We start from the raw sequence: 17,363 nt of genomic DNA on the forward strand, positions 1-17,363 counted from the left end.
TTTTGACATATCCCCAAAATCCTTTATTATTGCTTTTGACATCTCTTGCAAGCCTCAATTCATTGTCAGCTTTAGTTAATTTGATTTGTTCCCTGCAGGTTCTGCAGACAGCATTATATTCTTCTTTAGATATGCCTCCCTCTTTCCATTTTATAAACATTTTTTTCTTCCTTTTTAGCATGTGCTTAAGTTCTGTGTTCATCCATCCTGGCTTCCTTAAATGCTTCCTATTCTTCCCTCTTTTTGGAATTGTTAACAATTGTGCTTTGAGAATTTCATTTTTCAAGATTTCCCATCCTTCCTGGACATTTTTGTCTTTAAGGATATCCAGCCATTGGATCCCTCCAATTCTCTTTCTGAATCCCTTAAAATCTGCCTTTCTGAAATCTAACCTTGACGTCTGAGTCTTCACAGGTCTTCCTCCTCTAGTTATCCAAAATTCTAAAATAGCATGGTCGCTACCTCCTAGGGTCCCAGCCACTTTTACCTCCTCAACCATTTCCTCCCTGTTTGTAAGGATTAGATCCAAGGTAGCAGTTCCCCTTGTTTTCTCCCCTACCTTTTGGAAGATAACGTTGTCAGCAAGAGAGGATAAGAATTTCCTTGACCTGTTAGTTTTGCCTGAGAGAGATTCCCAACAAATGTCTGGATAGTTGAAATCTCCCATGACAACTATGTCATATTTTTTGGAGAACTTGGCCATTTGATGCATAAAGAGTTCATCCATATCTTCAGCTTGCACAGGCGGCCTGTAGTAAATGCCTACAATGGTGTCCTTTCCATTGTTCTGTCCTTGTATTCTTACCCAAACAGTTTCCACAGTACTCCCAGTCTCTGAAGCTTCAATCTCTGTGCAGATATACGCGTTTCTAACATACAATGCGACACCTCCTCCTCGTTTATCAAGTCTGTTTCTTGAAAATAAGTTGTATCCTTCTAGTCTTGTATTCCAATCATGTGTATTGTCCCACCAAGTTTCAGTGATTCCAATGACATCATATTTCTTTTCCTGTGTTAGTAGTTCCAATTCTCCTTGTTTGTTGCCCATGCTTTGTGCATTAGTATAGAAACATTTTAGTTTGTGATTGGTTTCTCTTTCTCCAATATTTTTATTATTTAGATTCTTTTGTCTTTGTTCTTCCTTTCCACTTCTAATAGCAGAGTTCTCAATAGCATTTGTCAGGTGTATGGCTTTTTCTGGTCTTTTGCTTCCCGTCCCATGTTGTTCTAGTTTAAAGCTCTCCTTACAAGTGTAGCAAGGCGACTTCCAAATACATGTTTTCCAGTCTTCGTAAGGTGCACCCCATCTCTATCAAGTAGTCCATCGTAAAAGTAATTCACTCCGTGATCCATAAATCCAAATCGTTGCTGACGGCACCATCGACGTAGCCAGTTGTTCACCTGCAGAATCTTATTCCACCTCCTTGTTCCATGGCCATCCACTGGGAGGATGGAAGAGAAGACCACCTGCGCTCCCAGTTCTTTCACTTTCTTGCCTAAGTCTTCAAAGTCTCTGCAGATGGTTTCCAGGTCGTTTCTTGCAGTGTCATTTGTCCCCACATGTAGTAGCAGGAATGGGTAGTCATCTGTAGGTCTGAAGAGTCCTGATATCCTGTCAGTCACATCTTTAATTTTTGCACCTGGAAGACAGCACATTTCTCTTGAAGTTATATCCGGTCTGCAGATAGCGGCCTCTGTTCCTCTCAACAGGGAATCCCCCATGACCACCACTCTCCGTTTCTTCTTCACAACATTTTTCTTTCTCCATCCAGGAGGACTCTGAAGGCGTACAAGGTTGCTGTTTGTGGGCAAAGTCTTATCCTGATGTATTTCTTCATCGCTCTCCTGTGTAAGAGCCTGGTACTGGTTACTGAGAAGTATGGGTGCTGACTGCCTCCTGATCCTCCTGCTTCTCTGGGTCACATGTCTCCATTCCTCTGTTTCTTCAGGTGTACTTCGAATTTCTTCTCTTCCTGTAACATGAAGAGATAATTCTGCTCTGTCTAAGAACTCTTCACCTTCCTTAATGGTCTTCAACGTAGCTAACCTCTCTTCGAGATTTTGCAACTTTTCCTCCAACAGGGATACAAGCTTGCATTTGTGGCATGTGAAGTTTGGCTTTTCCACCGGTAAGTCTGTGAACATGTAGCAAGAAATGCAGCTCACCAAATGGCTCCTGGCCTCTTCCATATTGAGATTTCTTAAAAACGCGCGGTTTTCCGATGTCCTCTTTTCAGCTGCAACGGCCAAAACCCAGTGATCAAGGAGCTCGCGGAGACTCTTCACTTATCCCAGAAGGCACTGGGAATATGCAAATGATCTCCTCAAGACTCTTCCCCTGGTTTTTGGGGCTACTAAGCTGCTAGCATGTCTTTATTCAGACAGGTATGGAAACTGACATTTGGGCATTAGCTAGTAAAAGGGACTTATACATGACCCAGGAGATGAGTCCAATGGTTGTATATGTATGCTCATTGAACAGGTAGAACTGAAGACCATAGACTTTGCTCCATTGGGGATGTGAGGTGGACCGCCATTGGCTCTATCTTCACCATGCGCATTTGTATAATTTTGCTGCTGCTGAGTCCTTCACCTAGATAGCTGGTGTGATTTGGGTAGGATATGGCACAAATCCCCCAGATATCAGCTCCTGGCTCGGATTGCTTTTCATGCTCTTTGATTCCCCTTTCTCAATGTTTGAGATGGCGGTAGTGAGGGGCAGGAGGACATACAAATTAGACATAAGTTTTGGGAGGGGAAACATTTACATCTTTATGGAGAGCATAAAAAAGACTGGAGATAGAGTGGGAAGCAGATTAAGATGATATGTGGGTGTAAAGGTCGGCTAGGGCCGTAGTAATGGCCGAGGGCACTTGAGCCCTGGCCTCCCTTCACAGACACACAACATTGCTCTTGTAGTACACTAGGCTCCACATTCCTGGTGCTGCTGAGGTCCACCCTCCTTTTCATGGGGTTGCCTGTGGCTTCATGGGAATGAACAGAGACACAGTCCAGGTAAAACTCAAAATGCAAAACTTTACATTCAGATCTTCTAAGCACATCCAGTTGCATTCCATCATCTACATCAGTTTCCATGTTACACGATACTGCATCTTTCCCTTCTCCTCTCTCCCTGTCACACGGCTCGAGATCGGGTCGTACTGCACTGTACGTTTTCCCGGCATCCTTGTTGTGTAAGCTCACTGTATACAAGGGATCCCTCATTCGTTTTGCCCCAGCACCAAGGGAGTCCACCCAAGGTAGCAATCTCCACGTACTGAGTAATCCACCCGTCTGTCATGCCATATACTGTACTGCAGTCTTCTTACTGGGGAACTCTATCGCCTACTTCTGGGGAACTCGATCCACTATCAATTCAGCTGTCACTTCACTAGCTGGCACGCTGTCACTGGATGGCTGGACACTCTCTCTTTAACGTTGCGGGGTGTGGGGTGCCTCGGGCATGTCGCCCACCTGAGCCCTGACTGAACTAAAGCAGAAAACCCTGCTACCTTACTCCCCAGCTAACCCTTCCTATGTTAACTATTTACAGGGTAACTAGACTAAGGACTCTGTATCCCCATCTAGTGGCTTTAGCATGAACTGCACCATCCCTATAATATATATTGTGCAGCCAGAAGATACATCTATAAACATATTTACATATAAATATGATAGGCTGGAATGCACATATTTAACAGCATAATACACAATTATATATCAACAAAATATATAAGCATATTTACATATGTTAGTAACACAGGGAACTTAAAGGGGTATAACCTCCAAACCCTTACAAGGGCATACTGATATATGAATGCAAGTGATGGTAGCATCATCTTGGACATAGAGATCCGCAGTATATATTTGTTGAAAAAAAAGTCTGGTGGAAAATATACGCTGTGGTGTAGCGACCACTGTGTCCATTAGGGGGCGCTGTGTGGATGTCCGAGGAGAGAGGATGAATGGCAGAGTCATGAATGACCATTATATATCTCAAGGTGAGTGGCCTTGAGATGGAGACTGAGGTGTGTGTTGATCAGCAGTGATACTGCGGACATGTTGTGTCAATGTGTCAGGGAGAAGTCTCCAGGTAACTGGGGAGACGGGAGGACCCAGTTACCTACAAACCCACCCAGGGGGTGCGTTTAAGAACGCTGTTGCAAAGTGTGTCTGAAGGGTTCAAGGACCTGTGATGAGGTCATAGCCATGTGACCCGGTGGGTGTGGCTATGGACCATATAAGGTGGCCAGGGTAGGTCACATGTGATGAATGCAGGGACCTGGTTGGTCCATTTTGGAAGGTCCCGTGAGAAAGATGGGGCTGCCTGCGAACAGCATGTGAAGTGGCTGTGTGTAATGGCTGCCAGCATCTGAGAGTTCCCAGGAGAGGGAATGAATGTCTGCAGTCTGGAGAAGCAGCCGTGAGGTAATCCTGAGGGGTTATAACTGTGAGGCTAAGAGAGCCTGTGCGCTGGACATTGCACACCATGTGTGACCACAGGGTTTACAGAGGGAAACTCTGTCATGGACACTATGCTGTTAAGTGAACTTTATGTTGCTTGCTTTGGTTTATGCTGCTGAATAAACCGCATGGAGTTATGGTTTTATGGAAAACCTGTGCCGGATCTGTTTTTTTGTGGCTGCAAGCGAGTATCCCAACGCCTTGCATGATACTGGTTGAGGAAGTCCTGATTGAATGAACAGTGGATCCAACAAGAGATAAACTAAGTGAGCACGCAAGGCTCAGTGTTTATTTCAAGCATTTGTGTGGCTGCCCAGACATCATAGGTGCTCCTGAGAGCTGGTTCCTTGTGCTCGTGGATGTACAATATATTCTGACCCCCCCAGTGTTGCGCCTGCTTCCTACACAACCTTCTAAGGTAAGCAGTTTAGCTTGGGCTTATATGCCCATCTTGAAGGCACTTCACTAGGAGACAACGTTTTCTCCCTTTTTTTCCCACCCCACCTTAGCATATATTTGGAGGAACATACGAGAAAAATCTGAAATTAGGTGCAAACTGCACATCAGGTGATCTGAAATTAAATGAAGAGTTGAAGATTGCAGCCTGAAACTTAGTACAACTTTTTAACTAAAAGTAACCACCAACATATGTAGAAATATTGTGATTCCATGTCAAAGTTGTCCTTAACCTTTCACTATGGTTTTTACATGTGGAGTCATAATGAACTTTTCCTAAGGCAGTGCATCTTTGCGGTTTTCCATGCTTTCTTTTGACAGGTGCTAATGGTGTGGCTTTGTGCCATACCATCATTTCCAGCAAGTGTGTGTATAGCCATAGGTCACCTGCTGAATAGATTCTAATTTTCGATGTTTAGATATGCTTGATTTTGTCCTTGGTCACATCTGTGGTCCTTCACAGTTATATTCTGCAGTCATTTATTATAATGTCTACAATGCCATACTTGGCCACAAGAATCAACTTCTCCATAAATCCTTCTTTGCTTTACTTCAATTAATGTGTGCAAAGGAAAATGTACAGTACAGCAGATCATCTGTCACCATTCAGCATTTTTATGCTTTTAGTTTAAGAGCTTTTGCACATTTTACACAGTTTGGAATATGAATGGAAGTCTATGGACGTTTGTTAGGCATATTAAGTATGAACTATTTGGCTGCTGTTCAGTATAACCCTGCCGAGCTCCATCTCTAGGAAAATAGCTGCCATCAAGAACACAGCTGCAAATCAAGGGAAAGCGCCGATCCAAATGACGGGGCTTCTTTCTTTTGGCTAAAAACTTGCCATTAAACTGATGTTGAACACAAGTTATTCCATTATCACATATTAAAAGTGGAATTTAATCTTAACCACAAACATTTTTATATATGATCTTTGAAATGAGAAAATCTGCGTACATTTGTAGGTGGATATGTGATGTACGATATTTCTTTTGTCAAATCTTCTCTTCTTTTTTGTATTTGTCACAATTGGATGTGACAAAGCATTGTTGAGGCTGTTGGACACTTTTCTGGTAGTGGTCCTGGGGCAGATGTGGTTGCGACAATTATTTTCTCCCTGAATTTTAGTGAACATATGTTTTAACATCCTAAAGCATTTTAGCTTTAAAATGCTAGAAGTAGTTCATAATATAGAATATAATAATTAAGTCTAATAAATTATCACTATTTAATTGTATAACAAAATCTGACATATACACTTGATTGTATGCCTAAGGCTGCTTTTGCACTTACCGTGTTTTTGCGGGCCGATTTTCGCGGCCCCAATAGATTTCTATGAGGCCGCAAAATCGGCCCGCAAAGTTTTCGTGGTGTGGCGTACGGCCATGAGGGCCGTATTTGCGGCTGTGATAAAATATCGAGCTTGCTCGATCTTTTACACGGCGTACGGACACGGTCCCCATTGTAAATCAATGGGGCCGCAAAAACAAACAGAAGTTTGTTTTTGCAGTGCACCGTGACTTTCGGTTTTGCGAAACGCGGTTTTTTTTTTCCAATACTATTTCCATAGTATTGGAAAAATGAAAAACAGCAATCTGCAAGCTTTTTTACAATCTGTTATTGCTGCAAACCGTAAAAAATGCGGTGATGTGGCCCGCAATAACGGGTCGCATAAAAAGCGGTAAGTGTAAAAGTAGCCTAATTTAAGGCAAACCTCATAATTCTACCAGTACAGATATACAAGTGTATCTGCACCCCCTGTATTTTATTTATTTAAAATGACATACCTTTCTTGCCCCAAGTGTTTTTCAATTTTTGTTCAACTTCCTTGCAAGTGATGTGTTCTATATTGAAAGGGTTTTGCCAACAATTTGGCTCAAAATATGGTTGCAAAGTAAGCTAACCAATAGGTTGCGTAAAGATAGGAAAAAATTTGTATATATAAATGTGCTTGATAAATGATGCCTTTTTAGGCTATTTGATCTAAATTGTCTAAAAATTAGTCAAATTTAGCAAGCACATTTTAGAAAACTTTTTCTATTTTTTACACAACCTATTGGCCTGCTTTGCGGCAATACTTTGACCCAACATTTTGGCAAAAAATTTACTTATTTTTAGACAATCTAGTCTAAAGGTACTGTCACACTTAGTGATGTACCAGCGATATGACGCGGTCAGGATCGCTGGTACATCGCTAAGTGGTGGCTAGTGAGCTGCCACACAGGCAGATCTCACCAGCGACATCGCAGGGGTCGGGGGTCGCTACTTACCTGTCAGACGAGGTGATCCTCTCGTCCTCCCGCCCACGTCCACGCGTCGCTTGTCGTCACAGCAGGAAGCCCCAGCAGGAAGCAGACGACAAGAAACAGTCCAGGACGTTCTCGCGCGATCAGCGATAACCAGCGGGGGAGCCGGTCGTAGGTAAGTATCACACACAGCGATATTGCTAGCAATATCGCTATAACGTCACAAAAAACAGTGACGTTATAGCGATAATTGCTAGCGATATCGCTTAGTGTGACAGGCCCTTTAGTTTAGTCTAAAAAGTGATGTCACAAAATTGAAAAGAGAGAATGTTTGTGGCCAGTGGTAAAAGTTTGTGAACGTATATAATACAGTGTTAAACAATGACATGTATATTGTCTATAGACACACATAGATAGATAGATATACCGTATATTTAAAGTGGTTGTCCACTACTAGGACAGCCCTCCTTAAACTAAATGTTTGACCCCGATAGAGTAATAAAGTCTATACTGACGTCCCGTAGCGGCTCTGTTCCAGTGGTGTCGGTACTCGTGTTCCTGGGGATGTGATGCGGTGGAATGACTGGGTGCCGGGCATCACTTATCAGCTCTGACGTCATTTTGTCCACTTTTGGGCAAACTGAACATGGAGAGGAAATTCGGGCTGTTGCTGATCCCTGGCTTTTTCTTCATGTTCAGTTTGTCCGAAGGCAGAAACAGTGACGCCAGCCCTGATTGGGTGCCAGGCATCATGTGTCACAGCCCTGGGGAGAGTAAGTGCCCATACCGCGGGAACGGCGCCAGCACGGGATGTGAGTATAGGCTTTATTATTGTATTGTCGCCGAACATTTAGTTTAAGAAGGGGTTGCTCTAGTAGTGTCTCCATGTACTCCTATAAAATACAAAGGAGGAGGGCAAACAGGCAGCACATCAGTTCTGCCGGTACCTGTTCTTTCCCGCTCCTACATACTTGCTTATTTGGTTGACCATTTATGTGTTCTCAATGGGGAGAAGGCAGGAGCCAATTGTAAGTTTACTGCTCCATGAGGCAAAAATTGACCTTAACACCCTTCTAAAAGCAAACAAAAAACCCTCAAAATATTTCTAAAAAATCCATAAATAAAATAAAAATGGCCTTCTGTGGCTTAAATTGATCATCACTTTAGGTTGCACATGTAAATACATATACAGTGCTGTTCAAATTAATTGGGACAAAACATTTTTTTAAGCAAAATCGTAAGTTGGTTACCAGTCAGTGATTCAAACCAGTTTTAACTGCTTTGAACAGGTGTGAGTGCCTTTTCAAAGCAGTTAAAACTGGTTTGAATCACTGACTGGTAACCAACTTACGATTCTACTTAAAAAAATGCTTTGTCCCAATTAATTTGCACAGCACTGTATCTGCATGCAACTGTATACCAGCAGTGAATAAACCACTCTCGTATATCAGCGGAGAATTGACAATATGCATCAATAAATGCATTGCTAAATATATGCTAGCAGTGAATAATAATATAAATAATATTATTATTAATAATATAAAACGACATACATAGTGTTTTATTTAATTCTTAGGTAGGCTTCCATACTGCTTTTGTATTTATTTTGGAGTTAATATACTGCATTTTTTTGTGTTTTCTAATTGTATAGGGAGTTCCCCACAATATCTTTGGGATTATGGTCCCTTGTATTGTCCATATTTCTGGTACTTTTAAATTTATGGTCATACCAGTGCCTAAAAGTTGACGTCAACGGCTGTGCCCAGTGTGGACGAATCTGATGATTAATAATTACCGTATTTTTTGGACTATAAGACAGGGCTGTGGAGTCGGTAAGCCAAACCTGCGACTCCTCAATTTCCCTTACACCGACTCAGACTCCGACTCCACGACTCCGACTCCCACATATATTGCTTATATTTAAGTGAAAAATTTATTGTAGTACAATGTGAACATCAGACATTTAATCATTTTTATGATAAAATAATCAAGATATTTAGATAGAACATAATATACAGTATATTTATTGGAATACAACTTTAGAACACAAAAAACTGTAATAAATTGTAAATATGTAATACACTATGTAATATCGATTACATACTGTATATATATATATTGTGTGTATGTATATATATATATATATATATATATACACTCACTGGCCACTTTATTAGGTACACCATGCTAGTAACGGGTTGGACCCCCTTTTGCCTTCAGAACTGCCTCAATTCTTCGTGGCAGAGATTCAACAAGGTGCTGGAAGCATTCCTCAGAGATTTTGGACCATATTGACATGATGGCATCACACAGTTGGCGCAGATTTGTCGGCTGCACATCCCTGATGCGAATCTCCCGTTCCACCACATCCCAAAGATGCTCTATTGGATTGAGATCTGGTGACTGAGGAGGCCATTTGAGTACAGTGAACTCATTGTCATGTTCAAGAAACCAATCTGAGATGATTCGAGCTTTATGACATGGCGCATTATCCTGCTGAAAGTAGCCATCAGATGCCTGTTCTTAGCTGAGAGGAGTGGTACCCAGTGTGGTCTTCTGCTGCTGTAGCCCATCTGCCTCAAAGTTCGACGCACTGTGCGTTCAGAGATGCTCTTCTGCCTACCTTGGTTGTAACGGGTGGCAATTTGAGTCACTGTTGCCTTTCTATCAGCTCGAACCAGTATGCCCATTCTCCTCTGACCTCTGGCATCAACAAGGCATTTCCGGCCACAGAACTGCCGCTCACTGGATTTTTTTTCTTTTTCGGACCATTCTCTGTAAACCCTAGAGATGGTTGTGCGTGAAAATCCCAGTAGATCAGCAGTTTCTGAAATACTCAGACCAGCCCTTCTGGCACCAACAATCTTGCCACGTTCAAAGGCACTCAAATCACCTTTCTTCCCCATACTGATGCTCGGTTTGAACTGCAGGAGATTGTCTTGACCATGTCTACATGCCTAAATGCACTGAGTTGCCGCCATGTGATTGGCTGATTAGAAATTAAGTCTTAACACACAGTTGGACAGGTGTACCTAATAAAGTGGCCAGTGAGTGTATATAACACTATGTAATAAACTATGTAAGTGGCAAAAACAGTTTTCAACAAAAAGATTCTAAATAACATTTGTGCAGTTTATCAATTTGTTCTAAGAAATAGAATTGCCTCCATCAGATCCTCCTTCATAGATGACCTCAAATCTGACCTAATAATTTTAAGGCTAGAGAACAACCTTTCTACACTAACTTGGGTTGGAGGCAAAGCCGTAACCACATGGGCAACATCTCTAATAATTTCCGGGTATAAAGGAATTGCCTCATGCACAGTCAGTTTTGATGAACGGTTGAATTTTTCTATTTCCTTGAGAGCAAGTGAAACATTTTGCTGAAATCTGGTCAATCTGCTTGCTATAGGAGGCGGAGTGAAATCTTTTTCCTTGTGGCAACGCTTTGCCTGCTCCATGTCATCCAAATACTTGTCAAAGTCAAACTCCTCATCTGATGAGGATGAAGATATGGCTGCAGTAGCACTGTCAGGACCCAAGTCCTTTTGCGCCTGGCAGCCCTCCTGTAGGCCACTCATCCTAACTGCTACCTCAGTCAGAGCTTCTTTTCCTTTAGTAAGCGGTTGATCATCAAGCAGTATACGATGACTTGGGTCCACATAAACAGCTGCCAGAAAAATTTTATTTTCCAATAGCTGTGTCTCTCTTCGTTTCATTGAAGCAGAAATGTCATAGCGATTGAACCTCCTCTTTGAGACAGGGAAAATAGCAAGTTCTTCCACTCCCTTATGAAAATGCCAGGAGTTAAATCCTCAGCTTGTAATTTTTTAGTCACTGTAAATGGGTGATTAAGCAATTCCTTCAATTCAGCCACCTGTGTCCATTGACCTTCATTTAGGGTTACCTGAGGGTTCGCCATATCTATAAGAAATGGTTTTAGTTCAAGCAATTGCTCAATCATTAAATAAGTGCTGTGGCTTGTTCGACAATTGCCCCTTTCCCAGCACGTCTCTTGAAGATGGAATCAATTTTAGGGGTTCTGGCGGCAATAACCAATTTCCTCACTTTTCCATTCAGATTTCCAGCATGTCCCTCTTGCAGACTATCTCTTATTGCCAGCTGCAGCATGTACACAACACAGCGCATGTGATGAATATGAAAAATGTATCCTTAAAAGACGCAGCAAAAATGCTGTGTGTGAATGTAGCCTTAGATCAGGAATAGAACAGCCATTTATAGGACATTTCATAACTTTACCAAATTCCTATGAAAAAATATTCAGCACATTCTGCATTGAACTACTGTACCCAATTTATTATATATTTTAGGAGTCGGTCCATTTTATACCGACTCCGACTCCACCAAAATGAACAACGACTCCGACTCCACAGCCCTGCTATAAGATGCTTCGGACCATAAGACGCACCCCAAATTTTCAGAAGGAAAATGGGAAAAAAAATTAATGTGTCAAGTGGGAGTCCGTCTTACAGTTCTGAACTCAGCTTACCCGGTGTTGGGGGATCCGCAGCGCTGTTGGCAGCAGGAGTCAGGTGATTCTTCTGGTGGTCCAACACTGCAGGGCGTTGATCTCGCTCCCATCCCAGCCTGGTGCAGCAGCTTCGGTGGTGTGGGGGGCTCTGGCGACATTTTGTGAGCCCCTGAACTCCTATTGCCTCGATGCTGTGGCCTCCAGGAAAATGGCCGCCGGAGACCGCCCATGCGCAGATTGAGATCTTGGCAACAAGATCTTGGGAAACTGAAGCCACAGTATCGAGGCAATAGAAGTGTGGGGGCTTCGGGCTTTCACAAAATGTCGCCAGGCTTTTTTTTGATAAAAAAGTGAGTCTTGTAGTCCGAAAAATGCGGTAATATGATTTCTAACAATAAAATATGAAGGTTTAGGAGGGGAGTCATGAAGGCACAAAACTAGTTTTATAGTCGGTGCTGCTTTTAACTGTTCAACTGTGTGCTAGCAAGCTCCTGGAATTGCTTCTAGTGCCGTCTACATACTCCTGATGAAGTCCAATGCAGAGAAGAGGCAGTACTGAACATGTATTTGATCCCTGTACAATATTGCTTGCCCTGACAAATGAGATGTAGAGGGGCAGTAGCTGGGACACTTAGCAAAAGCATATCAACCTAAATTGCATTCTTGCTGTACTATGTTTGTGCATCTGGAGTGACGAGTGCTGTGCTTCTGCCAGTGGTTCGATCAAGGTGTGCTGTGCCATCAGGCCCTCTATCCCTTTGAGCCCATGGTTGTCACACCTTTGCTGTCCAGTGCATCAGAGGTGGAATAGTCTGTACACTTCAGCCAAAAGATATTGCTGCCCCCCCTAATAGTTACCTCTGATCTAAGCCTGAGGTGAGATATTCATCACTGTCAGACACCTCTTGTGAAACCTCCTTTCCTGTGATAACTGAAGCATCAGCTATGTTGCAATTCCACATTCCTGACCCTTATTTTCTTCCTCTTCTGGCATAGTGAGAGGATTGTGACACATAAGATAGTTGTCCAAAATAAACAGGTTCGGAGGATGTCCATGTAATGTGTATGGACACGTTGAGGCCTGGATCACACTACCGTGTGCGATGCGAGAAACTTGCACAAGTCTCTCGCATCAACACCCGGCGCTACCTCTGGCACTCAGGACCGGAGCTGCGGCTGCATGTATTTCTATGCAGCTGCAGCTCCGGTGCTGAGTGCCGGCAGTAGCGCTGGGTGTTGATGCGAGAGACTTGTGCGAGTTTCTCGCATCACACACGGTAGTGTGATCCCGGCCTAACTCAGAGTCAAAGGTTTGTATGGTAATGCACTCATACTTGGACTATGTTAGATAGTCATCTCATTTCCCCAGAGAATACAAATTGTCCTTGATCTTGTTGTCATATTCTGTGTCCATTTTTTGGAGACAGAGGCCAATCAATTGTACCATTATCTATTTCAGATCTCATTCAGAGATCTAACTTCTTTTACTTTCTATAGTTTGGTTTAAATATAAGAGCACAGCGAGGCAAAATCACTATGTGCAAGGCTAAATGATTTCTTTTCTTCTCCTTTAGAGAACCAGTTGGGCGGAGGAAACTTGGTAAGATTCTTAAACATATTTATATGAATAGAGGTATTAGATGTAATGGGTTGGCACTTGGTAATTAGATGGGTTGGCATGACAATGCTCAGTGGCTGGCATTCATATCAGATGATCATTCCTTCTACACATAGCAGCCCTGCTATATGTCGCACAAGCGATCAGCAGATCAAGAAGCTTCAAGTCGTCTATGGAGACTATTGAAGCAAGTGAAAAGTAGAAAATGTATTTTAAATATATAAAAAAAACACAAATGTTCAAATCACCCCCCTTTCAAAATAAAAAAATATAGAAAATACACATATTTGGTATCGCTGCTTTCAGAATCGCCCGCGCTATCAATATACAGTTAGGTCCATATATATTTGTACAGAGACAACATTTTTCTAATTTTGGTTCTAGACATTACCACAATGAATTTTAAACAAAACAATTCAGATGCAGTTGAAGTTCAGACTTTCAGCTTTCATTTGAGGGTATCCACATTAAAATTGGATGAAGGGTTTAGGAGTTTCAGCTTCTTAACATGTGCCACCCTGTTTTTAAAGGGACCAAAAGTAATTGGACAGATTAAATAATTGTAACTAAAATTTTCATTTCTAGTACTTGGTTGAAAACCCTTTGTTGGCAATGACTGCCTGAAGTCTTGAACTCATGGACATCACCAGACGCTGTGTTTCCTCCTTTTTGATGCTCTGCCAGGCCTTCACTGCGGTGGTTTTCAGTTGCTGTTTGTTTGTGGGCCTTTCTGTCTGAAGTTTAGTCTTTAAGAAGTGAAATGCATGCTCAATTGGGTTGATCAGGTGACTGACTTGGCCATTCAAGAATATTCCACTTCTTTGCTTTAATAAACTCCTGGGTTGCTTTGGCTTTATGTTTTGGGTCATTGTCCATCTGTAGTATTAAACGACGACCAATCAGTTTGGCTGCATTGGCTGGATCTGAGCACACAGTATGGCTCTGAATACCTCAGAATTCATTCGGCTGCTTCTGTCCGGTGTCACATTATCAATAAACACTAGTGACCCAGTGCCACTGGCAGCCATGCATGCCCAAGCCATCACACTGACTCCGCCGTGTTTTACAGATGATGTGGTATGCTTTGGGTCATGAGCTGTACCACGCCTTCGCCATACTTTTCTCTTTCCATCATTCTGGTAGAGGTTGATCTTGGTTTCATCTGTCCAAAGAATGTTCCTCCAGAACTGTGCTGGCTTTTTTTAGATGTTTTTTAGCAAAGTCCAGTCTAGCCTTTTTATTCTTGATGCTTATTAGTGGCTTGCACCGTGCAGTGAACCCTCTGTATTTACTTTCATGCAGTCTTCTCTTTATGTTAGATTTGGATATTGATACGCCTACCTCCTGGAGAGTGTTGTTCACTTGGTTGGCTGTTGTGAAGGACTTCACCATGGAGATTATTCTGCGATCATCCACCACTGTTGTCTTCCGTGGGCACCCAGGTCTTTTTGCATTGATGAGTTCACCAGTGCTTTCTTTCTTTCTCAGGATGTACCAAACTGTAGATGTTGCCACTCCTAATGTTGTAGCAATTTCTCGGATGGGTTTTTTCTGTTTTTGCAGCTTAAGGATGGCTTGTTTCACCTGCATGGAGAGCTCCTGTGACCGTCTGTTTCCTTCACAGCAAAACCTTCCAAATGCAAGCACCACACCTCAAATCAACTCCAGGCCTTTTATCTGCTTAATTGAGAATGACATAACGAAGGGATTGCCCACACCGGTCCATGAAATAGCCTTGGCGTCAATTGTCCAATTACTTTTGGTCCCTTTTAAAAACAGGGTGGCACATGTTAAGGAGCTGAAACTCCTAAACCCTTCATCCAATTTTAATGTGGATACCCTCAAATGAAAGCTGAAAGTCTGAACTTCAACTGCATATGAATTGTTTTGTTTAAAATTCATTGTGGTAATGTCTAGAACCAAGATTAGAAAAATGTTGTCTCTGTCCAAATATATATGGACCTAACTGTAAAAAGAATTTATCCGATCTTTCAGCGGCGTAATGAGAAAAATAATTAAAATGGCAGAATTTCATTTTTTTGGTCGCCACAACATTACATCGTATCTACACCAAAGTGGTATCAATAAAAACATGAGCTTGGTGCGCAAAAAATATAAGGTCTCACCCAGTCTCAGATCCCGAAAAATGGAGACGCTACAGGTCTCAGAAAATGGCGCAGTTTTTTTTTATTTATTTTTTTATAAACGTTGGATTTTTCTGTATTCTGCTGTTCCTCTGTTATTCCTCCTAAATTGACAACTGGATGTTCCAATGGATATGATTAAAACTGATTGTCAAAGTGACAAGAAAGACAGCACAGGTAACAGGTCTGGCCATGCCTAGAAAACCTGCATGTATTGAAGGTATTTAATATCAGTACTAGACAATGCCTTGGGTAATTACAGGGAACCTACCAGCCGATCCATGCTGCCCAAGCCACAGGCAGCGTGGTTCGGCCAGTGACCCTGTTATTTCAGCCTGTTATGCTTTAGGTTAGGTTCACACTACCCTCACTGGCGTGTTCTCCGCACTACATCAGGCTTCTGCCCGAATCCCTGAAAAACAGGATTCAAGCAAGAATCCCACAACAGAGCCCCGATGGAGGCATTTACAGTACTGGACTCTGTGATGGCGGTATCTGTTTTTTTCAAACATGCACAAAATCATGGCCTGCAACATTTTTGTGCTTATGTGAAAATGACGACTACTGCAGTGTTCACAGTGCCGCTGTCAGCTTAATTGAAGTGAATAGATCTGTTTGGGGATCTGCTGTGGGATTCCCAATAGAACATTAATTTTAGGGATGCCAACAGAAAGCTGATGTAGTGTTCAGCAGAGAGTACTCATACTGTATAGAGCTTGTAAAGCCATACGTGGGCAATGCGACTAAGGCTATATTTTGGGTCCTGTACACTGCTTTCTGGCGTACTTGTAATGGCACTTCTTGTGTTGTGGCGCCCTCTAGCTGTGATTATTATAACATTAGAATTACATGTTTAGCACAAGTTTTTTACAAGCCGATGTTGCTTAGAGTATACTAATTAAGGAAATCTATGGCGATCTGTAAATGTTCTTTTTATGGGAAATGAGACGACACCTGTAAGTTGTAAGGAAGGCTGTCCAGTTTATCAGCTTTTTTAATCTATTTTTTTACTCTCTTCGTTGATACGCTAAGTACGAACTTGTGATTTACAGATCTGTATATTCTCTTTTTGGTTAGGTGCAGACTCTACATCGGCTGACCCCTTAGTCTTGGATCAGTATGTTGTGGTTGCCGCATACGATAAACAGGAGAGCACAGAAATCACCTTGCGTGTTGGCCAAGTGGTAGACATCATTGAGAAAAATGAGTCTGGTGAGCAAGTGTTCAGAGGACATGATGTGTACAACTGACATAGACTGGTGTATGTTAACCCCCTAATTATCCCTAAAGCAATGAATTCCCTGCACATTATTATAAGCATAGCATGAGGACATGTCATATACCTCCTGGAGTACTTGTACCGCAGGCTAAGAACCTAGCTCCCGGACCACAGGTATTAACTCCCATGCTACTGTAGACCACCATGAAATAAAATATTAACTCCTCTTTTATCCTACACCACCTGGCAATAATTTTCATTCCACAGACCATGAAGTAAGGAGGCTCACATGTAATTTTGTTTTTGAGGTCTTGTAGTGGACAACCCCATTAATGTTTTAAAAAGGAAGTGTCTATTCTGTCTGCTAGCCCTTTTTTCAATGGACACAAAGCTGTAAAACCAACTTTATTTTGACCATCCAAACAACGGTTAGACGAGGGAACTGATACAAACTGATGACATTTTAGGAAAAATAAAACCCGTTGAAAAGACAGATCATTAAAACAGAAATAAAAGCTGACATTAACACAGCCACTGTACTTATCTATAGTGAAAAGCAATGTTGAAGGGGTTGTCCGATACATAAAATACCCTGTATAAATATCTCTTTAAGCCCTAACCACTTTTGCAATTGTATTTATTTGATCATTCCCTACTATTCTCCCTATACAGCAACCTTTAGATCAGTTTTCTTACCTTACTTCCTATGATGTTCTGTTCGAGTT

General features: G+C 42.0%; 1 protein-coding gene across 2 annotated transcripts in view; it reads left to right on the forward strand.

The window, feature by feature from the left end:
* SH3PXD2B (SH3 and PX domains 2B) overlaps nucleotides 1-17,363 on the forward strand; it is a 318,808-nt gene that overhangs the window by 280,049 nt on the left and 21,396 nt on the right. For both annotated transcript variants that reach the window (XM_073575221.1, XM_073575222.1), the window contains exons 6-7: nucleotides 13,232-13,257; nucleotides 16,497-16,631. In XM_073575221.1, coding sequence (XP_073431322.1) covers nucleotides 13,232-13,257; nucleotides 16,497-16,631 — 161 coding nt within the window. The remainder of the gene's footprint in view (nucleotides 1-13,231; nucleotides 13,258-16,496; nucleotides 16,632-17,363) is intronic.

Source organism: Dendrobates tinctorius, unplaced genomic scaffold (assembly GCF_039654945.1).
Source record: "Dendrobates tinctorius isolate UK_male_01 unplaced genomic scaffold, ASM3965494v1 ptg000043l, whole genome shotgun sequence".
Taxonomy (NCBI): Eukaryota; Metazoa; Chordata; class Amphibia; order Anura; family Dendrobatidae; genus Dendrobates; species Dendrobates tinctorius.